At 46.9% G+C, this 26,235-nt stretch overlaps 5 protein-coding genes across 5 annotated transcripts; all 5 read right to left on the bottom strand.

Annotated features, from left to right (window-relative positions):
- Nucleotides 1–8,099: 8,099 nt before the first annotated feature.
- On the bottom strand, nucleotides 8,100–9,779 carry LOC128300275 (uncharacterized). Its single transcript, XM_053036291.1, has 3 exons — nucleotides 9,219–9,779; nucleotides 8,822–9,144; nucleotides 8,100–8,745 (listed from the first exon to the last, which is right to left on the bottom strand). Exons 1-3 carry the CDS (start codon nucleotides 9,777–9,779, stop codon nucleotides 8,100–8,102), a joined length of 1,530 nt encoding a protein of 509 aa, XP_052892251.1.
- A 987-nt stretch (nucleotides 9,780–10,766) lies between these two features.
- On the bottom strand, nucleotides 10,767–13,433 carry LOC128296744 (ufm1-specific protease 2). Its single transcript, XM_053032228.1, has 3 exons — nucleotides 13,331–13,433; nucleotides 12,064–13,261; nucleotides 10,767–11,976 (listed from the first exon to the last, which is right to left on the bottom strand). Exons 1-3 carry the CDS (start codon nucleotides 13,367–13,369, stop codon nucleotides 11,384–11,386), a joined length of 1,830 nt encoding a protein of 609 aa, XP_052888188.1. The 5' UTR covers nucleotides 13,370–13,433; the 3' UTR covers nucleotides 10,767–11,383.
- Nucleotides 13,434–13,735: 302 nt separating this feature from the next.
- Nucleotides 13,736–16,424, bottom strand: LOC128296742 (zonadhesin-like). Its single transcript, XM_053032225.1, has 3 exons — nucleotides 16,334–16,424; nucleotides 16,063–16,260; nucleotides 13,736–15,991 (listed from the first exon to the last, which is right to left on the bottom strand). The coding sequence occupies exons 1-3, from the start codon at nucleotides 16,422–16,424 to the stop codon at nucleotides 13,977–13,979; spliced, it is 2,304 nt and encodes a 767-aa protein (XP_052888185.1). The 3' UTR covers nucleotides 13,736–13,976.
- Nucleotides 16,425–16,777: 353 nt separating this feature from the next.
- On the bottom strand, nucleotides 16,778–17,900 carry LOC128296768 (probable DNA-directed RNA polymerase III subunit RPC6). The gene is made up of 2 exons (XM_053032252.1): nucleotides 17,483–17,900; nucleotides 16,778–17,405 (listed from the first exon to the last, which is right to left on the bottom strand). Exons 1-2 carry the CDS (start codon nucleotides 17,879–17,881, stop codon nucleotides 16,917–16,919), a joined length of 888 nt encoding a protein of 295 aa, XP_052888212.1. The 5' UTR covers nucleotides 17,882–17,900; the 3' UTR covers nucleotides 16,778–16,916.
- Nucleotides 17,901–18,343: 443 nt separating this feature from the next.
- Nucleotides 18,344–24,269, bottom strand: LOC128296749 (uncharacterized). Its single transcript, XM_053032233.1, has 5 exons — nucleotides 23,265–24,269; nucleotides 19,734–19,926; nucleotides 19,416–19,655; nucleotides 19,179–19,341; nucleotides 18,344–19,112 (listed from the first exon to the last, which is right to left on the bottom strand). Exons 1-5 carry the CDS (start codon nucleotides 24,133–24,135, stop codon nucleotides 18,963–18,965), a joined length of 1,617 nt encoding a protein of 538 aa, XP_052888193.1. The 5' UTR covers nucleotides 24,136–24,269; the 3' UTR covers nucleotides 18,344–18,962.
- Between the last annotated feature and the right edge of the window lie 1,966 nt (nucleotides 24,270–26,235).

Raw genomic sequence — 26,235 nt, 5'->3', positions numbered from 1 at the left:
ACCCAAATATTTTATGTTTGTATTATTCATTATATGACTGCATTATATGACTGAAGGTAGGAATGGTGCAACTGTCGCCGTTGGTACTGTAACGGGTATCGTTGGAGTTGTATCGGTTAACGTTGGAATAGTAACGGGTACCGTTGGAATTGTATCGGTTACTGTTGGAATTGTTACGGGTATCGTTGGAATTGTATCGGTTACCGTTGGAATAGTAACGGGTATTGTTGGAATTGTATCGGTTACTGTTGGAATAGTAACGGGTACTGTTGGAATTGTATCGGTTACTGTTGGAATTGTTACGGGTATCGTTGGAATTGTATCGGTTACCGTTGGAATAGTAACGGGTATCGTTGGAATTGTATCGGTTACTGTTGGAATTGTTACGGGTATCGTTGGAGTTGTATCGGTTAACGTTGGAATAGTAACGGGTACCGTTGGAATTGTATCGGTTACTGTTGGAATTGTTACGGGTATCGTTGGAATTGTATCGGTTACCGTTGGAATAGTAACGGGTATCGTTGGAATTGTATCGGTTACTGTTGGAATTGTTACGGGTACCATTGGAATTGTATCGGTTACCGTTGGAATAGTAACGGGTATCGTTGGAATTGTATCGGTTACTGTTGGAATTGTTACGGGTATCGTTGGAATTGTATCGGTTACCGTTGGAATTGTAACGGGTATCGTTGGAATTGTATCGGTTACTGTTGGAATAGTAACGGGTATCGTTGGAATTGTATCGGTTACTGTTGGAATAGTAACGGGTACCGTTGGAATTGTAACGGGTACCGTTGGTACCGTATCGGTTACCATTGGAATTGTATCAGAAATCGTTGGAATTGTAACGGAAACCGTTGTATCGGTTACTGTTGGAATTGTAACGGGTACTGTTGCAATTGTAACGGGTAACGCTGAATTTGTAACGGATACTGTTGGTATTGTAACGGGTACTGTTGGAATTGTAACGGGTATTGTTGGAATTGTACCGGATACTGTTGGAATTGTAACGGATACCGTTGGAATTGTAACGGGTACCGTTGGAATTGTAACGGGTACCGTTGGAATTGTAACGGATACCGTTGGAATTGTAACGGGCACCGTTGGAATTGTAACGGGTATTGTTGGAATTGTAACGGGTATCGTTGGAATTGTAACGGGTATCGTTGGAATTGTAACGGGTATCGTTGGAATTGTAATGGGTATCGTTGGAATGGTAACGGGTATCGTTGGAATTGTAATGGGTATCGTTGGAATTGTAAGTGTCGGAATTGTAACAGGAAGCGTCGGTATCGTTATCGTAGGAATTGTGATGGGAAGTGTAGACATCGTCATAGATGGTACCGTCACACCAAGGAGCGATCCTGTTTTTCATGAAAGAGAGAAAAGCATTTGTTTAATAATAAGAATTATGTTACAATGTCAATGATAAAATAATTATCTGTGCATGTGAGAATGTTTCGATGGAGAATTAGTAAGCAAAAACACAGCAACACACTAGGTCCTGAACGATAAGATTATGCGTGAGTGAAACACCTACCGAGTAAACTTTGCAGGAGTCCTATAATGGTTTGCAATACACCACCTAAGCTAGCCAGGTTTGTCGGAAGATCAATCATAACATTGACCGCTTGTGGTAGAAGGGTGGGAAGCGTTACCGGAAGAGAGGTAAGATTCACTGGCAGTGCCCCCAGCGCTGGTAACAGAGTTTGTGTCATGTTCAGTACCTCCGGTAGTACACCACCAAGAACACCCAGATTGTCCAGAAGATCAGTCACAGTGTTCGCCAGACCCGCAGGTAAGTTCAGCAAGGGCAAGGCACCCAGCAGTGACGGGAGCAATGCTGCATTTATCGGAAAATCCATCCAAATGAGAAGAAAAATAAGTAACGCATTAGTAAGACTGCTTATCTAACGCCGGAGAGGGAACGTGAATATGAAAAAGCGTTCCTCCCAAAACACCTACCAAGCAATAGCGGCAATAAGGTAAGAAGGGCCGACAATAAACCATTCAGCAGTTCCAGATTTACTTGAAGCGGAAGGTACACCAACGGACCACCCAGACTACTGCTGTTATTGTTGTGCTGAAAGACTACTGATGGAAGCGTTATGCCAGGCAGCATTATTGCCGGAAGTGTGGGTAGCGTTACCGGTGGAAGTGTGGGTAGCGTTACCGGTGGAAGTGTGGGCAGCGTTACCGTTGGAAGTGTGGGTAGCGTTACCGGTGGAAGTGTGGGTAGCGTTACCGGTGGAAGTGTGGGTAGCGTTACCGGTGGAAGTGTGGGTAGCGTTATCGGTGGAAGTGTGGGTAGCGTTACCGGTGGAAGTGTGGGTAGCGTTACCGGTGGAAGTGTTACCGGAAGTGTAACAACCGGAACAGTAACTGCGGGTATCACACCGGACTGTAAGATTCCTTTGGTTGAAAAAATAGCAAAACAGTTTTGTTTACTTGGTTACCGATGATCAAGGGCAGTTGATTTATAACACCAAGGTACGCACATCGTTCCGATAAACAAATTTGATTCGTAATCGAAGGACAACCCACCGAAAACGATCGGTAGTGTAATGCAGTAAAGCATTACGATGGGTGGTAGAGTTTTTCAGAGGAATGACAATGGTAGGTAAGGTTAGTATCGGCGATAGCGTTGCTGGTGGCAGTGTTATTGGACAAGCCGCATCTAATGTTACTTTTGTAAAGGGATGGAATGGAAAATGAATCAAATTTATCTATTACATTCATGCATCAGCATAATACACATTAACAACATACCAAACAGACTTTGCAGTAGAGATAACAAAAGAATTAACAACTGCTCCAGTGCACCGCTGTATGATTGAAGTGCACAGTTTTGACCTGTTCCAACGCATGTCGACGAACTCGAACCACCTTTTAGTAAAAAGAGCTAGTTTTAATACAATTATTTCAATTGCACAATTTACTATCGTTACATACCCAGCAATCCTTGCACGGCTTGGCTAACGACCTGCAGCAGATCGGGGACCACACCGGTTAACCCACCGGTCACACCATTTAACCCAAGTGGAAGTGAAAGTCCTCCGCCTCCTGTTCCTCCTCCATTGGGAAACAAAGAAAATGATGAATAAAACTATACTGCTCAGCTTCTTTTACATATTCAAACGTACCCAGCAAACCTTGTGCCGCTTGGCTGACGACTTGCAGCAAACCGGGCACCACACCGTTGTTTGTGCCTAGCAGTGCGTTCGTACTCGGAAGTCCTTGCAACAGTGTTGTACTTCCTCCACCGCCTGCAATAACATTGAAGCCCTTAAGCTAAGTGGTAATGCAAGATAGATTCCACACCTACCCAAAAGACCCTGAACCGCTTGACTCACGACTTCCAGGAGCTTTGGCACAACGCCAGCATTCTGTAACTGGGTAATTACTCCGATTGGTAGAGTTTGACCACCTTTGTATGTTTAAATTATTTAAAAAAATATATAGTTGTTAGTGAATGATCCGGCAATTTCGTCTTCAGTTGTAGAGCTGCATTTGCTGACACGTACCCAACAAACCGACCAATGCTTGGCTGACTACTCTTAATAACTCCGGCACTACGCCGATGTTTTTCAGCTGTCCTATTAGCAATTGAATGTTGTTTAACGTCAACGGGTTCGTCTGAGTACATACCGGCGAAACCGTAGTGCATGGTGTATTGTTGTTTCCTTCACGTGCGTTCATAAGATAGTTTGTATTATTTAAATTCGCAGGGTTTGTTTTATAGATAAACAGTAGTAAACAGGATGGCAGTAGTATAATGGAGAAGGCAGTTTGGAAAATTTTCACCTACCGAGAAAACTTAGGAACAATTGACTGATTATCTGCACCATTAACGACACGGTACCACTGCATTGCTGAGGAGAACAGTTGCATGGAGAACAGGTTGGTGCAGCAGTTACGGGTGGTATCGTAGTGGGAACTATGGGAGGTGTTATTAGGGTTGCTACCGTGCACACAGTTGGAGCAGTTGATCGATCTACCAGTAATCCTTGCAAATCGAAAAGAAGCAACAATATATCAAAGGTAGCAAATGAGATCTGTACTTACATGAGATAATAATGTACGAGTCGTGTATATCCGCAGATACTACCGAGTGTGATTAGACAGAGGCAACAGTAAGAAAAATGAAGCGAGTATAGACTATGAAGAATGGAAACGAAAGCGATAGTGTTTAAGAGCTTTATTTAACAGAAAAGTTTGCAGTAAGAGGTCAACAGATAGAACGAATTAGGAAAAAATCACGATTAAAGTAACAATGTTGACAACAGCCTTGCTTGAGGTGGCGTTAAATACTACTCCGAGGTTCTCCGTGAACCAGTGAACTATAAACCGAGAGCAAGATTACCAGCTCCACCTCCAGCTCCCTGGAGAATTCCTAGAACATTTGCCATTCCACCACCGGCTCCACTGAGACTAAGGCCCGGAACGCCCCCTACCGATGGGAGGCCACCTCCTCCTGATGGGGTGCCACCACCTCCTGATGGGGTGCCACCACCTCCCGATGGGGTGCCACCACCTCCCGACGGGCTGCCACTCAAAGAACCCAGCAAATTTTTCACAATGTTGACCAACAATTTCAATATTTCATTGATAATGTTTGTTTGTTCTCCCATATTAGTCATTCCTCCCATTGTGTTGTTCATCGTGTTCTGTCCATTAAGAACCAGGTTAAGGAGCTTATTCAGCTCGTCCACAATATTTCTAATGAGGGGCGTGATGTTCACCAACGCTTCACGGAGCTCCCCAAAAGTATTATCTAGCCCAAGGTCTATAAGCAATTGCACCAATTGAGAGAATTGATCACTACCGGTTAATATAAGCGTGATGTTCTTCAGCACATCGCAGCAGCAATCGGAGTTCTGTGTGTTGTTGTTACCACCGTTGTTGTCACCACCTCCACCGTTATCGAAGATTGAGCAGTTCAGGTTTGGTACTGGAAATGGCACGGGGTATGGGATTGGTACGAATCCATTTGGTAGACCTCCACATACTGAACACGTCGTGCTGTTGCAGTTCACCTTCATAAATGGCTCACAGGTACTCTTGTGGAGGTCAAACGAGTGGCCAACAGGGCAATGATGTGTCGTTTTGCTATAAATTGAAATGAAATAACAATAGTTTTTGTTTAACCACATACCAAACATGCTAAATCCTTCTTCCACTTACAATCCATTGTCGCAGCTGTAGTACCGACCGCAGTCGCGTGTATCACGTACGTAGCCATTAAAGTTGCACTCAGCATTCGAGCACAGACGATCCAGTACCTTGCGGAACAGCGGGAATGGGCCTTCGCCGCAAACATTGTTCACATCGTCGCGATCAAGTTCAACGATCGCTCCGAACAGTTTGTGCTGTTCGATTTGGTTCAGCATCTCGTTTATCGAGTAGTCGTTGTTCAGCGGACAGCTGATGGTAGAAGGATAGGGAGTCGCCAGTAGTACACGATGCCGGGCCAAACCGTACATCAGTGCATTCGTGAGCATCGAAGGCTGTACGAGAAGGAATATAAGGCAAAACACATTCGATGTAACAGAGATTTTGGGTGCGTACAGTTTCGTCCTACCTGTTCGGCATGATTGATCGTCACGTAGTCGACCATTCGGTTGAACGATTCGACGAGCCTTGGTTCCGGCTGACAGCTGGTCATAGTAACCATGATCACGTAGGTGTTGCCCAGGAAGCTGCGCAGCTGCTCCAAGAACTCGGCGTACGTTTGCTGCGTGACGCGAGCCTGGACCGGATCACACTGTAGATCCAATCCCTTGAATTCACTCTTCTGCAACTGTCGACGAATCGTCTCCACCAGTGTGTCCTGTCCCTTGGCCGTCTGAATCATGTTACCGAAGTACTCGCAAGTCGAACCACCATACAATGAGAACAATCGATTACGGCGGTCACTTGTATGCATGTTGAATCCGCTTCCATCTGCGTTCTGTGTGCTCTCCACCGGATGTATCTCGTACAAACACTCCTTAAGAATTTGACTATTTCCGATCGTTAGTGGATCGCGCACACGGCATATGACACCACACTTCTTCGCCTCGCATGACTCTAGGACACATTGCGCCACTACTAACGCCACCAACCACCAGCAAATGTGATCCTTAACTAAACGCCACACCATCTTACTGTTCATAAACTGTCTGTTGCAAAGAATCTTCACTCACGGCAACAGATTCGCCAGGTCACTAGCGATTACCTTCAGTTGCCTATCCTAATACCGTGGAACTACTGCACACTGCCGCTTCTTAACACACTCTGTCCAGTTGTTTAACGCACTGTGTCCGTCTTATATAACCCTTCTGCCAAGGACGCGATCTCGAAAAGCGTGCCTGATAGTGGCGTGTAATGGCGATTCATTGTGAAGCGTCTTATCATTGGACAGGTACAACTACAACTCCGGCAAAAAGCTGCAAATTTTCACGCAGTGCGCTACTCGCGCGGTCGCATATTTGAGATAAGCTTCATAAAGCTGAAAACTGAAGAAGTAGCCACCTAGAGTGTTTGTAGAGAAGCACCGTGACGAGGGGTCCAAAATTCCACTCCAATGCGTACTCAAACTAAGGAAAGAGATGGAAAGTAACGGACGGAGAGTGCGACATAGGGGATTGTTTTCATGCTACTGCCTTAGCTTCGCTTACAATGCACGGTGTCGATAGTGGGGACGTGACCTAGTGGTTTCTTCTATCCTGGCATTCCATGTGCTTAATGCTTTATGTCTTCATTGTCCACCAGTCATTTGAGTTAAACGACACTAAATAGAAACGATTTAAACAGTAAATAGAAAAGATAATTTCAATTTCCGGATTCGTATATGGATTTGTGATGCTTTGCGACTATGCCACTGAATGACTTACAGTACAACGAACTCAGTAGGCAGCAATACTAAATAGAAGGTCAGAAACTAGAACTTTGCAAAAGATAATATAGGTATTAGAGGCTATATAGAGATTAGAGGCTCAAGGATATTCGTAGCAGTTCCACATCGTAGGAATATCCACAAATTGTCTAAACAGTTTATTTTATGCAACACTACGATTACTGATACCGATTGTGACATTGTTTGCTGTAATGAAACTCTATCTAGGAAGGTATCAGAAAGTTAAAATTTAAGTACTAAGTTTGATGGAGTTTACTTCACTTTCTAAGTGTAGTAAATATAGTACGTCTGGCGTCATCATGACATCGCATCATTACACTAGGTTACATCGCAACTAGGTTAAATTCCAAAGTAAGTAGTTTCGATTCGATCATCGAGGTGAAGGTTACCGAATACTAGGTGGCGATATGGTTGATATCACGTACACTAGAGGAAGATCAGAATGTCGAAATATCAGATGTTCAATGAAGTATGTTCAATCTGATATAGCGAAACGTACATACTTTCTACGGGACTAAAACAGTTACATTAATTGCAGCTCGTTTTTAGTATCCGCTTACATATAATTGATTCCAACCGGTCTTTCTACAGCCTGCGGAAACTTCTCTATTCAAATCACCTATCTCTACGAACAAACTTGTTATATTTCGGAACAAGAGAGAAAAGACGTGCGTACTCGTGCAGTTCCAATCCCCGACTGACTTTCATTCTCTACTGTCTCTCTGACAAATATGATAAAACTATACAGAATTTTTAAGCTCCAAAACTCACATCTGCCTCTATGACTTGAACTCTGGCCAAATCTGACGAAACAACGTTCGAGAGGAAGATCTCAGAAGGATTTTACGTGCCGTATGCGTGGAAGCACAATGGAGGAACCGGTACAATTACGAGTGGTACAGCGGATTATACTCCCCAGGCTCCGGTGGGCTAGTCACGTCACGAGCATAACACCAAACGACCCAGCCGGCAAAGTCCTTAAGGGTCGTCCACATGGACAGAGGAGGACCTTCTCTTTATCTATCTTTATCTTGATAAATCACCGAAAATATAAGGGCTATTGAACCATTTCATTCAGGGTTTCCTTCATTGATTTATTTTAATTTATGAGCAACAAATACTAAAAACAATTTAAAGATATTCTGAAAGAAGATCGTTCCCGAGCGACGATCTTACATAATTTTAACTTTTTATTTTCTTCCTATCCACCCAATGCTCCCAATCCACCCAACAAGGGAAGACCGTCGGTTGCTCCAGCTAACGGCACACCGCCCAATAGATTTTGTAGAAGCGTTGTAACGACTGAAAGCAAAGTTTGTATTAAATCGCCTTGGCCGGCCATACCGGTCATTCCATTCATGGTGTCAGTCATCAATTTCTCTCCGTTCAGCAAAGTAGCAAGCAGCCGATTTACAGGATCGACAATATTTCCAATCAAATCTACAAGACCCTGTAGGGACGGACGGAGCGTACCGACTAGATCATCCACACCAAGATCCTTTACTAATGCAACGAACTGCGACAGTTGAGCCGTATTGTTCAGGAAGACTGTTAGATTCCTCAGCACATCGCAGCAGCAGTTGGAAGTTTGGTTATTGCCACCACCGTTGTTGCCACCGCCATTGTTTCCACCACCATTGTTGCCACCACCATTATTACCACCGCCTCTCGGGCAGCTTGGATTGGGGTTTGGAAACGGAATTGGGTACCTTATGGGCGTCAAACCGTTGGGTAAATTTCCACTAACTACACACGTCGTTTCGTTACATTGCACTTGCAAGATTGGTTGACATTTACTTTGGCATAAATCGAACGATTGTCCGACTGGGCAATGATGTGTCGTTTTGCTAAGGATAGTATAAAAATAACAAACAATATTCTCGGTTAACAATATCAACTCTCAACCTACAATTCCCAACTTACAATCCATTGTCGCAGCTGTAGTACTGCCCGCAGTCGCGAGTATCACGTACGAATCCACTAAAGTTGCACTCAGCATTCGAGCACAGACGATCCAGTACCTTGCGGAACAGTGGGAATGGGCCCTCGCCGCAAACATTGTTCACATCGTCGCGATCAAGTTCAACGATCGCTCCGAACAGTTTGTGCTGTTCGATTTGGTTCAGCATTTCGTTTAGCGAGTAGTCGTTGTTCAGCGGACAGCTGATGGTAGAAGGATAGGGAGTCGCCAGTAGTACACGATGCCGGGCCAAACCGTACATCAGTGCATTCGTGAGCATCGAAGGCTGTACGAGAAGGAATATAAGGCAAAACACATTCGATGTAACAGAGATCTTGGGTGCGTACAGTTTCGTCCTACCTGTTCGGCATGATTGATCGTCACGTAGTCGACCATTCGGTTGAACGATTCGACGAGCCTTGGTTCCGGCTGACAGCTGGTCATAGTAACCATGATCACGTAGGTGTTGCCCAGGAAGCTGCGCAGCTGCTCCAAGAACTCGGCGTACGTTTGCTGCGTGACGCGAGCCTGGACCGGATCACACTGTAGATCCAATCCCTTGAATTCACTCTTCTGCAACTGTCGACGAATCGTCTCCACCAGTGTGTCCTGTCCCTTGGCCGTCTGAATCATGTTACCGAAGTACTCGCAAGTCGAACCACCATACAATGAGAACAATCGATTACGGCGGTCACTAGAATGCATGTTAAATCCGCTTCCATCTGCGTTCTGTGTGCTCTCCACCGGATGTATCTCATACAAACACTCCTTCAACATGTAACTATTACCGATCGTTAGTGGATCGCGCACTCGACATATGACACCACACTTCTTCGCCTCACATGGCTCTAGGACACACTGCGACACTACTATCGCCACCAGCCACCAGCAAATGTGATCCTTAACTAAACGCCACACCATCTTACTGTTCATAAACTGTCTGTTGCACAGAAACTCCACTAACGACAACAGATTCGCCAGGTCACCAGCGACTACCTGCAGGTGCCTATCCTTATACCGAGAAACTACTGCACACTACCGCTACTCGATCCACTCTGTATTCATGTCGGATGCACTACAGCTATCTTATATAACCCTCTCGCCAAGGACGCCTTTTCCGCGATCTCGAAATCCGTGCCTGATAAGCTCGTATGGTCGATTCATTGTGAAGCGTCTTGCTGTTATCACCCGTTGTCCGGTGACACCAAACTAACACATTTGGATAGGGGAGCTGCTCGTACCGGTTAAAAGCTGCAAATTTTCACGCAATGCGCTACACGGTTGCTGGCGTGCCTAAGATATGTCGTGCAAAGGTACGCATCTTAATGGTCATGACCTCTTGGTAGTAGCGTTATTTTCAGGCCCTTACCACTACCTCGCTTAGTGCATATGCGGTCGATAGTGGAGACGTGACCTGACGGTATGCGACATACCGCTTCGCTTCCTTTGTTCACTGCCGAGTTAAATGACACCAAAGGTAATCAGTGCGTAAAGAAACAAAACATCCGTTGTAGTGTTATAGCTTTCGTAGCAAACATTGCTAGACCGAACATACTTATAGCATTCTCAAGCGCTTATGGTCAATAGGAAGAACAGAACGCATCCTTCGAAAAACACGTTTACAAAAAGATCAATGTTCAGTGGTGGATGTCTGGCAAGGTATTTTTTAGTAAAAAGAAAACAATTCTGTCAAACCGCCATTGTAGTAATTTTACAATGCTGATTACGCGATTCGACGCCATTAAGAAACATGTTACGCCTACTGGGTATGCACGTGGGGCTTTTTTTTCCGCACACAAAGCAGGCAGTTTTATTTGAGTTTGGGTATAATAGGTAGACATCACGGTGTATTTACTAACAATTGCATTGGTGAACCACTTTTTTTGTGTTTTCGTAACTTTTACCTGTCTTAATAAATCGCTTGTCACCCTTGCTAGCAATGTTCTTTTCTTCGTGTAAATAAAAGGAAGCAGTGGTATGTAAGAATGCATTCGATCGAGCTTTTTTGAGTCGAAAGAGATTATAAAGAAAGCTTTTACTATACATAATGTTTTACTAGCAGCTTATCAAGAGCGCCAATTGCTCCGTCTTCTTCGTATTTGGTTAAAATCTCATTACTTTTGTGCCTCTACTTAAATTACCCCTAGCTGAGTAGTCCGCCATACCAACCAATACCAATCTTCAGTTCTAATTTGGTTTCGTCATTTTTGGACAAATGTTCAGGCGATTTGAGAGGGATATGAGTACCGCAACTTTATAATATCGTTAAAAACACGGTTTGTTTATGTTGTGAACATTGTTTGATAAATGAAATATTTTATTTTAATATATTTAGCAGTCAATCGGCCATCGATGTAAATTTGCCAGAAAACTTTCCTGTATAAGTCGCAAACACCCATCCTTTAGTGAGAATACCGTGCAAAATGCATAAACCATTTACAAGGTTTTTATAAAGCAGTAACAATGCACCTATATTTAGACATGAATTTCGTAATCTTTAATTCCATGGGTCAAAATATCGGACCTTACAATCGTTTCGGCCGAATTGGCATGCATAGGTTGTAGTGTGAGCTTTTGTCCCAAAAGTCTTCTCCCTTCCATCCGCACCACCCTTTCCCGAGTACCGGTCCCAGCTCATCCGTCCCGGTGTAATGTGGATCTAAAATCAAAAATTTCGTCTCGCCCAGCTCAGCATTCATCGACACACCCAGTATAGTATGGGCCAGTACGCCGCCACCGATCATAATCGGAGTACCCTCCTGCTGGAAGTGTTGCAGCAGCTCCATACCGCGCGACGCCATCTCACTGCCGTGCGTGACGAACATGATGCGCGAGTCGATACCGAGCATATCGTTCAGACAGATTGACACTTCGGTTGAACCGATCCATTGGCGTGAACCGATAAAGTTTCGCTGCTTGTCACCGACGCGCACCAGGCACGATTGTATGTCGTTGTGCGTGGGAATCGTTCCCGAGCTGTAACCTTGCAAATTAAACCACGAGACGAGCGTTTGCAGTGATCGGTACGCACATCCCCAACCCTTATCATCGAAATCATCCTGCAGGTAATGGTGATAGGTGTAAACGCCAGCCACTAGCGCTGTTCGCCCGTCGGGATCTGAAATACGGAAGAAAAGAAAAAAAAAAACAAACCCATTATCATGGACAGGATGTTTTGCGGTACAACACGTGCATGTGAACTTACGTGGCGCGCTAAGCGTTTCATGGGGATTGGTCAAAATTTTGCCTGATTGAAATTGGTACGCGTTTCCTTTGCGGAAATAGGGTAGGTTCAGTTTTAGCAAAAATTGTTTGTGCATGTTTGCACGTTGTCGTTCCAAAAACGAATCGGATTCGTTCACCTCGTCACCGAACGGGTACACGCAGGTCACAAAATGTCCCAGGTCCTTGGGCAGCATGTGGTAGCACTTCGACACGTACAATCGCTGCTGGTGTCGTAGCTGTTCCAGCAATCCCGCCTCAATCAAACCCAACGAGCAGTCCACACTCTCCACCATATTGTCGAAACATTTGTCCAGCTTCTTCGTCCGGTGCACCATACTTAGACAGTCCACCTGGAACGGTACCTTCACTGTTTGGCCGTCATTACGCCGATCGATCGTCACGTTGCACGCCTCCCGGCGAAGCTTTTCATCCAGTTCGTCCTTCGATTTTTTAATCAACAGTCCGAAATCAATCACACGGTATCCAGTCGGTGGCTTGGAGCTAATCTGCGGTTTCTTCGCCTTTACACGACCACCACCAGCCACACCGAAACCATCATCGTGTTCTGGTTTCGGGGCCGTTGCCATCGCGTACAACATTTCTACATTTTCCTCCTTATCGATCCCCGTCACAGCGTAGTCGCTCAACATTACACCCGGGGCAGTCGGTACGGTAAACGCGACACTACCCGAACTGAGCTGCTTGCGCAAACGGAATGCATTTTCACAGACCGATTTTTCCGTCTGCTCGCAAACCAACGTTAGCGTACACTGCAGGCGAAGCAGATAGTACTCGCGGTAAAGAAACTCATCCTCGAACGTGACACATTCTACCGACTGCAGTTTCCTCTGCTCGAAGATGAACGTCTGCAGTTCCGCTCCAGTTTCTCCAGTGTAGTGTAAGTAAACCGGATTATCCGTCACAAACGCATCCGGGCCAGATTTCAACAGAAAATCGGTTGGATCTACGTATGGGCCAGTTTTAACCCAACCGATTAGATCAAGACCACTCGGTAGACTACGCTGAATCGGAGTAGGCGAATCAACCTGCACATTATTACTGCCGGCAGATTCATTCGTCTCTTTTAGTATCCGCGCAAATCCAATTACCGTCGGAACTCCGTCGCATATGGTACCGTACAGCTCTCCCGTGCCCGCAAACGATGGATCGGAAATACGCTGCAAACGACAACACACCATAAGTACACAACTTTGGAACATTTGGAAAATACACATTTCACTACATACCTTCTTCACATGTCGGGATATTCGTAATTTTACGATCATTTTACCAGAAACAAAAAAAAATACGAATCGAACTACAGTTTTAAAACAGCACAGCCACGGTTTGTTTTCGTACAGCGAATGTGACACGTACAACAATAACACGTATTTGACAGTTTTTCGCCAAATGCCAACGACGGTCATGATGGCTGACATTTACACACATTTCAAATGACCGTTGATGGGGTCTAGTAAATTTAGGATAAATCTTGGTAGTAGATTCAGATTATAATAGTAATTTAATTCAAACGGTGAGCCGTACTACTTAAACTGTTTATTTTTAAAGTTTGTTTTCCTTTCCGCGCCTTAATAAATCAGAACTATCGACAACTAGTACACCCGGCTAAATTGTGGTAAAATAAAGGCGTAAAATGATAATCCGGTTCGAAGAGCAATGCAAATGCGTTTTAAAACTTCATTCCGTAATTGGTTCACTATTCCGTTTGCTTCCTTTGTTTATCACGCATATGCGCATCGCATTTCCTGTAGTGCTTTAAAAAAACAGGCAAACAAACAAAAAGGCACCAATTTCTTATCGGGTTTTCTCCCAGCGTATTGCTATTCCGGTTATGTTGACCGCGACACAGCGCCACCACTGCTGCTTATCGCCTCACAGTAAGGTCGATTCCATATCCTCGTCATGGTGTTTTACATATTTCTGATACGGTTTTTTGTTCGTCTTTGAGTGTATCTTTTTCCCATGTCCTCCACGTTCATCGTCCGTCGAATCATCATCACTATCGGAACGCTCATCTCCTTTGCGTCCATGCGCATGTACGTCATACCCATGCGATCGTCGATCCGTTTCAGACTTTGTGTCCTTCGTAGACCGCTTTACTTCCGTTCTTTGCTTTGCTTCCAGCGCCGGCTGCTTGTCCCCTTTCGCATCGTCATCCGCATCTTGCGTCTGTGTAATGTTAAAATCCAGATCTTCCTCACCGGCCAAAAATCGAATATCCTCGAAGCCACTCTTTTGCGATTTCTCCTTCAAACGCGCCAACACATTGGAGCGTGATTTTCGTGCGTAAAAGTACGCCAAACTTAGAATGCATAGGAAAAACGTTATTGCTGATATTGCGTAGATGAAGAACTTCATCAAGCTCGGTGTTTTCTGGAGCTTTTCCACCGGAACATTTGCCGCAATAGCCAAACCGGGTGCAATCACCTCTTCCGTTGTGGATTGCGCTGTCGGCTCATATGCTATGTCAGATTGGGTCGTGGTGCTGAGTAATGTCGTGGTCACCGTTGTGGAGGTGGACGTCGAAGTAGTCGACGTTGAAGTGGACGTAGTTGAGGGGGTGGAAAACCGGGGTCTAAAGGTTAACGGAACATACCTCGGTCGGGATGGACGTAGATTGTATCTCTTCGTGGTGGATGAAGCAACGGTGGAGGTTGTCGATGTTTTCGGAGTAGTACTGGTCGTGGTAGTCGGAGTTGGTTTGAAGCTAGTCGAGCTTGGTTTGGAAGTAGTCGTGGTTGGTTTGGAGGTAGTCGTGGTTGGTTTGGGGGTAGTCGGTGTTGGTTTGGTAGTAGATGTTGTCGGTTTGGCAGTTGTGCTAGTAACCGTTGTTCGCCTAGTTGTAGTAGTAGGCGCGGAGGTAGTGGAACTAGTAGTCACTACAACCGTGGACGTTGTGGATGTAGGTTCCGGAGTAGTTACCTTTACCGTAGTTGATGTTGTGGGCACTGTGGAAGTCGTACTTATGTTGCTACCCACGACCGGCACCATCTCAAAAACACACCGTTCGCGATAGTCAGGACAGCAGGTTTCGCTAGTCACACAGTCGTCGTGACACTCACAGTGCACGATCGTATCACTGCTGTTCAGGACAGCTGCCATATTGCTACCACACCGATTTTCACACGATTCAATCTTCACCGGAACGTTTTCGGCTTCCGGCGGAGGTTCCTCACTATCCTCAACCGGTACGCGACAGCTGTCACCCTGCAACAGAAAAACATCATCGATCGCAATGTCACTCTTGTAGCGCAATCCAAGGCTTGCTTCAAAGACGATCTGGAACCGTTCCGATTGGACTGGAATCTCCACGTGTCCTTCGTGCCAAATGTTCTTCTGGTTTCCTTGTTGGACGAAAACGGGCTGCAGATCGTACAGATCACTGCTTATCGGCTTGACGTATACGTTCAGCGTGCCAACCGATTCGCCGTACATGTGGTAGTAAAATTGAAAGCATGAACCAACGCTAAGTTCCGTTTCGAATACGGGCGATACAAAGCGGGCCGTGTCATTCGTAAGCTGTTCGCTGGAATCGACAATCATGAAGTGTCCTGCCTTCGGTTGCATCGTGGTGTGATCGTACTTGGGCCCAGTTCTGAGCGCTCGTGGGTTTAGCGTTCCGTCGCTTCGCTTCCAGTCGAAATCGTGCAGTACGTCGTTTGACCAACCACACAGTGATTCACCCTCAAAGTCGCAGCTAGTTGGCGTACCCTGGCCCGTCCGACGGCAAACACCCAGTGGCCGGTCCCAGTGCGTTCCGTTGCAGTACGTGTTTCTGGATCCGGCCAACTCCGTCCCATCAAAACACGAAAGCCATGCGGACGCTTTGTTCATCTCGTACAGCACATAGCCGGAGTTCACCAGTGGCAGCATATCGCACCCAGACTCTGGTAAGTAAAAGCCACATGATTGCTCCTGTTTTCCTGATCTACGTGCGTACGTTCAACATGCTACTTACTAACACAAACCGGAATCGATGTATCCCAGCGTCCATTTTGGCAGTTGGAGTACCGATTGCCAACCAGCTTGAAACCGTACGAACAATCGAACCGCATCATTCTGCCTCGATTTCGAATTTTTGGATCACCGTTGGGAAAGTATGGCGGGGAACATGCGGTCCCTAACTGCCTGGTTAATGGACGACGGGCAGGAACCGCTTGATATAGGCAAAAAATGAATAATGGTTATTGTTTTTGCTGCAGATTGGCCTTCCAACGGCCGTTTCTTACCGATACGGCGCGCTTGGCCGTCAATCTCAGTTAAAACAATTATGAAAAAGCAACCAAACAGGGTTATTCCCTTTAAACTTAATATCCCCATAATGGAAGCGCAGGTTGCTGGAACTCACTCTCGATCGTAAAATGGCACACGAACTACACTCGTGGACGGATCGGTACGTACTAACAAGACACGCTTATCAAACGAAGCGGTCGGCATGCAATGATGAATGAAATTTTATGCAAAAAGCAACACTTTTCCATTTCTTCTCAAAGTGCCGCTTCGGGCAGCTTCTAAGCACGATAAGCACAATGCCCATGTGAGAGTTACAGCATGTACAGCACATGTGTGTTTCGGATGTTAAACCACATTTATCTCGCTTCCCTTCGCATACAAGCAAAACAAACAAAGATTGCTTCCTTGCAGAAAAGAATAGTGATGAAGGCCTCTTTGCATATTATTAACTAGAAACGATATTTAATGGTTTGAAAATCTCTATCGTATTTTCATACTTTGTTTTGTTAATAACAAATATCCGCTTCAACAAATACGCAATAGCAATAAAGACGCATTTTGTTGTGATTATTATCGTACTCAATCTAACCATTCACTAATGTAAGTGCATAGCTTCGGTGTGATTTCACCACAGTCAGCACAGTTTTTGATAACCGGACAAATGCCACACGGCATCTGCACCAGACCGGGCGCAGCAATGGGCGCCTCTATCGCTCGATACAGAAACCCCCCGTTGATCTGTGCGATACGTTCAGCCTTGCCGTCATACACTACCGTTTTGAGTATCGTTTCCAGATCGTCCTCGTCCAGACTGATCTTACTGATACCGAGATCGGAGATGAATCGGTGCACGTCTGCCACCGAGCATTCGGACAGCTTCTGCACTGCCAACGGTCCCTCGCCGCTGGTCCGTGCCGCGTCGCGCTTCATGCGTAAAAATCGTAAGCACTGCTGATTCAGCACGTCAACAAATTCTGCCTCAAAGTCCTGATCCTGATACCATGCGCCACCGGTTATGGAACGATCCGGTTCCAGATTGTACAGCATGTAGACTTTCTTTTTGCTGGCCTGATAAAATACAAAGAAGCAAGCGAATATATAGACACGCTACGGTTGTTTACAGTCCCACGCGGGCAAACACTTACGTTAACCGATTTAACCGCCTTTATAAGCTTCTTGTTTTCCAACTGTTTCAGCACTTTGTTCAACTGCGTCATGACCAGGTTGGATTTCACACGGATGTCCCTTATCCAGATGCCCTTGTTGCCACCCTCCTCCACAATGTTGTATATGACGCGCTCCTCATTGTCGATGTCCTTCGGGGCGGACGATTTCTTGCCGGGATCCTTCATCCGGTATATCAGCGTGTTGCCCTTTTTCAAAATCTCCAGCACACCATCCAGCAACAGCTTGTTCAGCGCCTGGACGCGCTTCTCCGGCGCCACGGTTTGTAGCGATTCCGAAAGGTCATCGTTGTTGATGCCTTCCGGTTTATCCTTTGCTAAAGAAATGATTTGAAATCCAATCGTCGATATTTCATCCATTGCACAACCGGCACCGAAAGTAGCGTGTTTGTTATTGTTTACTTGCGTTCTCTGTTGACGTTTCATTTGCGTGGCGCTTCAGACAGCAAAGGTGGTCCGTCGGAGGATGTGGTCTATATATGCACCTTGGGAATAGAATTTTAAATTTCCGACAACTTCCGTTTAATAAAACAATGGCACATTTTATATCAATTTAGTAGAATTTGTTATTTTGGTTTCTAATTTGTCGATTAACGAAGATAAGGGCTCATGAATCTTTGAAGATTGTTAAATCTTTGGCGATTTACGAATCTTTAGGGAGTCATAAATCGTCAAAATAAAGATCCACAGTCATTCATTCTGTTCAAATATTCATATAAATTCATGAATCATCCCAACTCCCAACTCTAATTCAGTCGTACTGCCAATGTGATATCACGTGAATCAAAATCAAACGCACTTAAACTTTATTCTATGGTTGGTTTTATGTTTCTGGTTTATGGTGTATGGAAATCAGCACATTCGCCTTAGCGTGGATGCATGGTTTTATGATAACAATACGCTTACAGATTAATTAATTGTCTCAATATCCTAATATCATGCCGTTCCGACCATTACCATGCCTGCTAGTGGTATGTAAATGTACACGTGTGCCTCTTGCGATTGCTATCGTATAGATTACAGCACAATGATTATCAGTCCTTGCCAGTTTTCACTATTGGATAGGAAATGCAACAGCATCTTTCCCTGCCCGTACATCCGTGCGTATGCCCGTAATGTTACCACAACCGCTTCATGCTTTCTGATTCCTGATTTGCAATACATTCAGCTGATGCTGAACCGTTCAACGCACCACCGATACGGTTAATTGCCTGATAGCCTAGTGTCCCCGCCCCAACGTCACGAACGAATGAAAGTGGGCCTCTACACGACAGTGACAGTAAGCGTGATTATTGTTCTGTAACTCTATGCTAGTACTTTGTGTGTCCACTATAGCCGTATAACGCAATATAGGTGCGGTTCTATGTACAAAACGGATTACGATAGGTGTTTTGGTTTGCGAAGGTGACCGGCTCGCCGTGGTTATTGATTAAAAAGCCGCCTACTGCAGTTGATACTTTTCCATCTCGAGCAGCTGATCGTACAAATTGTCCTGGTTCGGTAGGAAGCCAACGATTAACCAGCCAAAGATGGCACCAACACTTCGTGCAATGGATAGCGCATTCCAGATGCTAAGCACCTTGTTCGTTTCCTGCAATGCGGTGGCATGTTAGTAATGGTTGACTTTTGCGGTGACCCCACGTACTCCCGTACTTACCAACTCCTCTTCCCAGACGGTGACGTTTAGCGTGGAAGTAACATAGAGCCGTTCGTCCATCGTGCCAGCCGACAGACTCAGTATGATCGTCATCACGTAGATCATGATGATGAAGATGGAGCGGAATGAAATATTCGTATCACCACCGTACGCAATGTCCATCCTAAGGAAGACGGTAAGGGGATTAGTATAACGCCACTGGGAAGGCACGTGCCCTTGCTACGCCTTGCTACTTACCGATCGAATATTGAAACCATACAAACGATGGCCAAGCAGTAGAACGTGTTGGCGTACAACTCGGCGAAGGCTGAGTAATGGCGTATCGAGGCATCGACCCAATCGTACGGTTTGGTCGTACAGATCAACAGCAGATGGGCGAAGGCCAGGCCACCGAGCAAACCATGGCAGACGGTCGATAGCAGATGCCAGACGCGCTGCACCGCACAGGACAGATGTACCGAGGTGTTTATTGTATGGCTGCAAGTAAGAAACAACAATGCGGTATGTTACGGTGCCTCTGGTCGGATGCACGGCAAACGTTCCGAGCGTTCTCACCTATTGCTTTCTGGATCTCCACCGATTAGTACCCTAGACTTATGATACGAGTAGGTATTGTCAACTGGTCGATAACCGCTAGCAGTCTGTATGTACATCTTATCAATACGCGTAGCCGCCGCTTCGGTCGTTGGCGACACGACCGGTGTGAAGGGATTGTAGATCTCCCCGTGATAGCTCATGAGATCGTCGGCTGTAAGAAAATGTAACCGAAGAAGAAGCGTTCTAAAGAAATGGCAAACGCAGGAGTAGCAGTTTAATTGTACAATTTACGGGAAAACATCTCAAGCTCCGGTGACTCAGGAAAAGCGACATTATTACCGCAAATCATTTCCATTTACATTCACAAAGTGCTTGGCACAACCGCACATTCCGCTCCCTTTACCCATTTGCATTGCGCAAAAACGTTAAAATTACGCTTCTTGGAAGCTAAAAAATCCTTTCAAAATGTGGCCCACCATCCAACACAACACCAGGACACACATTGCGTCTTGTTGCCGTGTTTTGCCGCGATAATCCCATTTTCCCCCAGCCACAGGCAAGCAAAAAAACAAAACCAAAACAACAACAAAGAACAAAGCAAAATGAAATGAAAAGCCAACACACATCTTCACCGGAATTAATTACCCCTCCACCAGCGGCACACGTGTCCACCACGCGCGTGGGAGCGTCTGGCGGAACGCGTAATCATGGCGCACAGGGTAGCAAAGACTCTGCGAAGTTCGCGGTCCTATCATTACGATCCCTGTTGTACGCCATCCAGTTTTCCACCAGCGCGCGGAGATAGCGTTGGATCATTAGCTTTCCTACGAATTTATTCCCCGGTTTCGTTTCCGTTTCCATTCCTTCACACAACCACATTCCTCCCCCCTGGATGGTGGGATCTTGGGCGGCGAAGATGCTTACTTCGATTGCAGCTAAATGTCAACCGGCGGCTGCCTTCGCCCCAAACACCGAGCGCTCTGTAAAGGTCACCAGCACAAAGGGGCTAAAGTTCACGGCGCACAGTTATCATTCGGTGGTTGTCCTTGCGTGAAGATGTGTGTTTGTATGTGTGGGGTGAGTTTTGGTGGTAGGATGTGTTGAGATAAGGTACAAGTTACTACGTGGCAGAGACTATAAACTGCATGCCAAGTGTGGCGAACACAGTGCCAAATCTTACCGTGTGTTGTAGAAGGACCCGATTGGACCCTCGCACTTTGGAGTAAGAAAGGTCAGCATGGTACCCACTCCCTTGGGTGGAACACTATTGGTGATTTTTAAGTGCAAAAAACAAACAACACCTCGCGCCGAAAGGTGGAAAAGGAATCTCCCATCAAGATCAAGATGTTAAAGTCAATAAAAGTGCCAGATTTATGGAGCGTCACCCCGACCGTTGAATCATTCAAAAGCTGAGTACCCAAAAATAAACCATCAAACAGGCATTGGAAAAAGCAGTACGAATCGTCACGTTCGGTTTTATCTATCTCACCAACAAAGCAACACCACCAACCATTACCCTCAGGGAGTTGGGCATCGGCGTGCTTTCGACACACACACACACAATCTTTATAGACTCTCCATTTTAGTAGCCACTAATTTGGGGCGTTCTTTTTGGTTCTCGCCTCCACTCCCGCACTCCATCAAAGGATCAGATCGCTAAGGAAAGTATCACCCTCCAGCGTCACCGCAATAGCAATCGGTGGCAGATGCTAAATTTGGACACAGCGGTCTGATTTCTATTCTGAGTGAGAAGGATTCGAAGGAGCTGCTGGTCGGCTAGAACGGTACCGAACCGCACCCGGAAGAGAGAGAGAGCGAGAGAGAGAGTGAGAGATGCGAGAACAAGAAGAAAAACGAAAGGCGACACAATAATATTGATAAAACCCTACCCTGCACACCGAAAAGGGCGGCGTGACGTCATTGCGCCCAGCACCAGCACCCAAGGAAAGCCACGCACCAATACCGACACGAATGCGGTACCGCACACGAACAAAACCGACACCCCGGATTTTCACGATGCCGCCCACACCAACGCGTCACTGTGGCCTGGCCAGCGGAATGACGCAAAAGTCGGGGGTGGGGTTTCGATCTGTTTCTCCTTCTGTCGGATGCAAGGGCGAGGAGGAGGGATACGGCAGGGGTTCCGATCTCGGGACCGTAAGCGCACGGAGAGTGGTCGATTTTGAAAATCCACCGGATTAACATTTTCCTATCGATTTGCTAACGTAAGCCACCACCATCATCGCACCGGTTATACCGGTGCTGGACCCGTCTGGTTTCGCGGTATCCTACGCGTATCGCATTCCGGTGATGTGATTGGAAATGGTAATTTTTGAAAAGGGAACAAATTTGGCAAACTTGGGGATTGGGTAAATCATTAGTGTTTTGTATGAACTTGAGCGAACCGGGTCGTTCTTTATGAAGAACGCAACGAACGGGTCAGAACTTTCGTTCTTTTTGACACTCTTTAACTCGTACTCATACAGTTCGTTCTCAACCTGCCGTTTCTACAGTCGACGGGTAGTTCACTCAACCTGCCGTTCCAGGTCGCTCCACCTGCGTTACATTCCGTTCAGCGTTATATGTCGTTCAACCTACTCCTCAGCTCGTTTAATTACTTTTCCATTTAACGCACAATTCACCCGACCTTGTCTTTATAGATAATTTAACCAGGGGAACTATTTGCGAACTGCGGTCACATATTCTGACGAACGAAGTTCGTTCGTTCACATAAAACAACTGAACGAACTGTAAAGGTTTAGTTCTTGCGACCCAACTCAAACCAAACTTCGATTGCCAATCAATTCTGCCCGCTATACCTGGAGGCTGAAGGTCTTTTGAGGTACGGGGGCCGTTAATATTACGTGACGAAGGTGAGCTAATTTGGATAAACAGTTCCATTTCGTTCTCCGGCTGCAACTGGGCTTAATCTAATAAATGTTCTGTTACGTGTATGCCGTCTCCTACCAAAAAACTGGCGTCCTATTGCGAGGATTTCCGATGGGGAAACCTTACAAGACGTCCTTGTCTAAGTACTCGTCAGCTGAGCTTTATGTTGTTCGGTTAAAACATTGGAACAAAGAATTGTGCCCAGTGGTGTTGTAATCGCTCCGTCAAAGCACACAACGATAAAGCGTAAAGGAAAGCTTATTAATAGCAATTTCAAGATGTTGTCGTACGCACACATCCACGGCTAGTTCTTAGGAGGTGTTCTCGCGAAATTCCACTTCATTGCCGTTAGCGAAAAACGTTCTACTACCACCCACACGGTGGCGCGCTAGAAAATCGAAATCCGCCAACTCGGACCGGTCGGTGATTTCCAGCACAATTTCCCTTGTCAACCCGGGCAGGGCCCGGCCCGGTTTGCTGTAAATATAACACCGGACGGTCGAACGTGCTAAATTTAGCATCACGCATCCGCCTGCCGATGCCGCACGAATAATAACAGCGACAAATCAAACAGAAGCGAGGGGTGTAGGTGCACGAGAATGCGCATCCCTTGTTCCGGGTTGTTGGGAGGATAACAAAAAAAAGCTTTGGACCACCTACCGTTGGTCCTGCCACCCGCCCGATCCGGTTGGAGCTGGTGAAGTTTGCGCTCCCGCTGGGATTTCGTTTTCCGGTGCACCCGCCGATCCTCCAGATGCTCCGGTATCTCCAAATCGCCCGACAGCGACGCATCGTTAAAGTCCGAGCACTGTTTCAGGTATCGCATCAACGTTTCGTTCGCCTGCCGGACCTCCATCTCGCCGGCGGCCAGAATTTTCCGCTCCCGACGCCTTCGCGACTCCGATTTGCTGCGCTTTCGCCGTGGGCTCTTCTCCAGACTGCTCCGGCTGCGGGTGCTCCGCTGGGCGGGACTCTTCTGCGGATCGGACAGCGATTGCACCTTCAGCTGGCGGTCCATGTAGCCGAGGATGCCCTTCTGCAGCTTGTCATCCGTTGGGCCCGGTACCGTGCCGAGGACGGCCAAACCGCTGGCCAGATCCACGGCCACCACCTCCACCACGTCGCCCTCCGTGCTGACGGGTGCGTCCAGCTCGGTTGTCGCCATGGTGGGCGAGGCGCTGCGCGGCGTTTGGGCGATCCGGGCCGGACCACTGTCCCCGCTGGCACTGTAGTGATAGTGCTGCGTCGGTACCGATGTGCCCGTGGCGCTGCTGCTCGCATTGGTCGTGGTGCTGCCACCACTGTGCTCCGGTGTGTCCGGACGGCGCACGGTGCGAATAGCGGTGGAGGATCTATTTTTAGTACCACTCGCCTCCGCTAGCTCCTGATCTGCGGCGGATTGCGTGGGCCCATCCTCGAGGCCGCGCGCTTCCGTCTGCTCGTGCCGCTGAGGTGTTGCGCTGCGGCGTGCTCGAGAGCTCCGGTGCCTCGAGCTCGCCTTGGTCTGATGAACGCGAGCGGTCGTCTCCATTGGCAGGCCACCGTGTGTATAAGTACCACCGTTGTACAAACACTGACCACAACAAACCCAACCCGCGCACTTGTGGGCAGGGAAGAATGGGAAATTGTGTCACAACACTTCAACACACCAACACACACACACACACGCGCCCGCGTCAGCGATAGATGAAAATGGTAGGGAAATGTACGACTCGGGTGTTTTTTTTTGGGTTGGAGTAGGCACAGGTTTTCTCAATATCTAGGACAACACACTCAGGGAGAACGCACTCGCCTACTAGATAGTCACATTACTGTATCATCGATTCTGGAGGATCACGGTGCCAAACACACACACACACAACACTGAAAGGGAGACCACAAGGGAGAAGGGTAAGGAATTCTGGTGTGTCAGAAGTCCCGTACTTGAAGGTGCGCTCTGGGTGCAAGCCACTCGAAACGACGTTCATGCGCTACCGGACTCGTCGAACGACTGAGCGCGGTACCTGCATCTGGTCAGCAATCAGCTCCACCAGGGAGAAAATGGTCCTGTTGCGATTACAGCAACATATCCTGCAAGCAGTCCTGCCGCCGTCGTGTCTCGCAGCGTGTGCAACTATTGCGTAGTGCGACTTCGGGCGGCTGTCGGTTGCCCGTTGCTTGTGTAGGGATGGATTGTTGCTGTGACCATGCGCACACGCATCCTTTGCCAAAGGGCGCTATCGATCCGCGTATCGGTTGTAGTGGTAGTAGTGGTGTGCAGTGGGCGATATGTATTACGACTTCGATGTGCTGTGTAACGAAAACATGCCCCACCTGCCTATCCTACGAGCTGCCAACACCAACCCTTCCATCGCCGGTGATTGTTTTGGCACCATCAATAAGGCATGCAGCCCTTGCCTTGGGTGGGTACTGGGCAGCACAACGGCGATGGTGACGTTTCAAAATAATGCAAGATGCTCTGTCCCGGTGTAACGCGCGCAACACAACAACCGAGAACCCCAGCTCGTTGTAACTGTTTTCCTACCAACGGGTTACTATGGACCATGACAACGCATTTCTGCTGATGGACGGCTACTACGATTTGTGGCGTTTTTGTTGTTGTTTGCCTGTCCCGGAGTACATTTTCTCAGAATTCTGAGTTTTATGGACGAACGCCTTGTTTGTTCGCTACGCGCTATGGTCAATAAAAGTGCTCCAGAGGAACTCTTTGATACGGTAACTGCTTTATCCTTCTTCAGCGTTGAGGATAAAAGCACTATTATGACCCTCTCAAATGTGGATGATGAAGTGGCTCTGTACCCTCAGCATAACTGCAGTGTCTCGCACCGCAAAGATATCTTTCCCATTTATGGAGATACCTTGAAGAGGTCCTGACTGTGCACCTAGCTTCTTGTGGTGTGATGTGGTACGCGTGTCCACACGGAAGTGTCTATGAGAGTGTTTGATGCTTGTGTGTGTGTGGATGCCCAGGGAGAACCGAATGAATGAACCGTAGTAAAAACCGGAGAGTTTCTTCATTCTTGCACACCGTCCCTTGCCAGCCCTATCCGGACCACCCCCCTGCAGGCACGTCTCGATTCAATGTGCGATTCCCCCCGGTTCATGCTGCCCAAGCACCAAGCATCTGATGCAGCATGCAGGCAACGAATCCTTTCGTCCTTATGACGTCAACTTCGGCTGATGACGTCAATCGCGACGGTGGACGTGACCGATACGCTCTCCGTCGTTAGCAGCGCCACAAGTTTCGCACATCTTCGCACAAGTTCTCGGAGAAGAGAGCCTCCGTGCAATGGCAAGAGCCGGGACGGATGGGCCAGAGGACACCCTTGGTCCGGATTCTTTTTGTTGCACCGGAGGGATTTTGTTGGATATGCCGTGCGAACTTTTGCCAACTCACCCACGCGCGCCGTGGTGTTTAATCATTTTCACACTGCGGCAAAATGTGTGAGAATGTGCGCACGTGTGCGTGCGTATATGTTTTTGCAGTCTCCGCACGCCGGCAGTAATGCCGGTGGCAGTAGAAAGGTTTGCAAAGAACCCAGGGCTGATGGGTGGAACAAAAATTGAATCAAAGAAGGGAAGTTTGTATATACGTTACTAACTTGCTTTTAATAACAAAACTTTTTTCCAG

Source organism: Anopheles moucheti, chromosome 2 (genome assembly GCF_943734755.1).
Source record: "Anopheles moucheti chromosome 2, idAnoMoucSN_F20_07, whole genome shotgun sequence".
NCBI classification, from domain to species: Eukaryota; Metazoa; Arthropoda; class Insecta; order Diptera; family Culicidae; genus Anopheles; species Anopheles moucheti.
The sequence above is the reverse complement of the archived record's forward strand: the minus strand, read 5'-3'. Positions and strand labels throughout refer to the sequence as shown.

Coding starts and splice junctions, on each gene's coding strand:
- LOC128300275 (XM_053036291.1), bottom strand. CDS start 9,779: ATGGTGTGGCGTTTAGTTAAGGATCACATTTGCTGGTGGCTGGTGGCG. Junction 9,145..9,218: donor CGATCAATCATGCCGAACAG/GTAGGACGAAAC, acceptor CTTCTCGTACAG/CCTTCGATGCTCACGAATGC. Junction 8,746..8,821: donor TACAGCTGCGACAATGGATT/GTAAGTTGGGAA, acceptor TACTATCCTTAG/CAAAACGACACATCATTGCC.
- LOC128296768 (XM_053032252.1), bottom strand. CDS start 17,881: ATGGATGAAATATCGACGATTGGATTTCAAATCATTTCTTTAGCAAAG. Junction 17,406..17,482: donor AGGCGGTTAAATCGGTTAAC/GTAAGTGTTTGC, acceptor GTATTTTATCAG/GCCAGCAAAAAGAAAGTCTA.
- LOC128296749 (XM_053032233.1), bottom strand. CDS start 24,135: ATGGAGACGACCGCTCGCGTTCATCAGACCAAGGCGAGCTCGAGGCAC. Junction 19,927..23,264: donor GGCGGGTGGCAGGACCAACG/GTAGGTGGTCCA, acceptor ATTTTCTTACAG/CCGACGATCTCATGAGCTAT. Junction 19,113..19,178: donor CCGTCTGGGAAGAGGAGTTG/GTAAGTACGGGA, acceptor ACCGCATTGCAG/GAAACGAACAAGGTGCTTAG.
- LOC128296744 (XM_053032228.1), bottom strand. CDS start 13,369: ATGATCGTAAAATTACGAATATCCCGACATGTGAAGAAG. Junction 13,262..13,330: donor TATCCCGACATGTGAAGAAG/GTATGTAGTGAA, acceptor TGTCGTTTGCAG/CGTATTTCCGATCCATCGTT. Junction 11,977..12,063: donor TGAAACGCTTAGCGCGCCAC/GTAAGTTCACAT, acceptor TCCGTATTTCAG/ATCCCGACGGGCGAACAGCG.
- LOC128296742 (XM_053032225.1), bottom strand. CDS start 16,424: ATGGGGATATTAAGTTTAAAGGGAATAACCCTGTTTGGTTGCTTTTTC. Junction 16,261..16,333: donor CGGCCAAGCGCGCCGTATCG/GTAAGAAACGGC, acceptor GCCTATATCAAG/CGGTTCCTGCCCGTCGTCCA. Junction 15,992..16,062: donor ATCGATTCCGGTTTGTGTTA/GTAAGTAGCATG, acceptor TTTACTTACCAG/AGTCTGGGTGCGATATGCTG.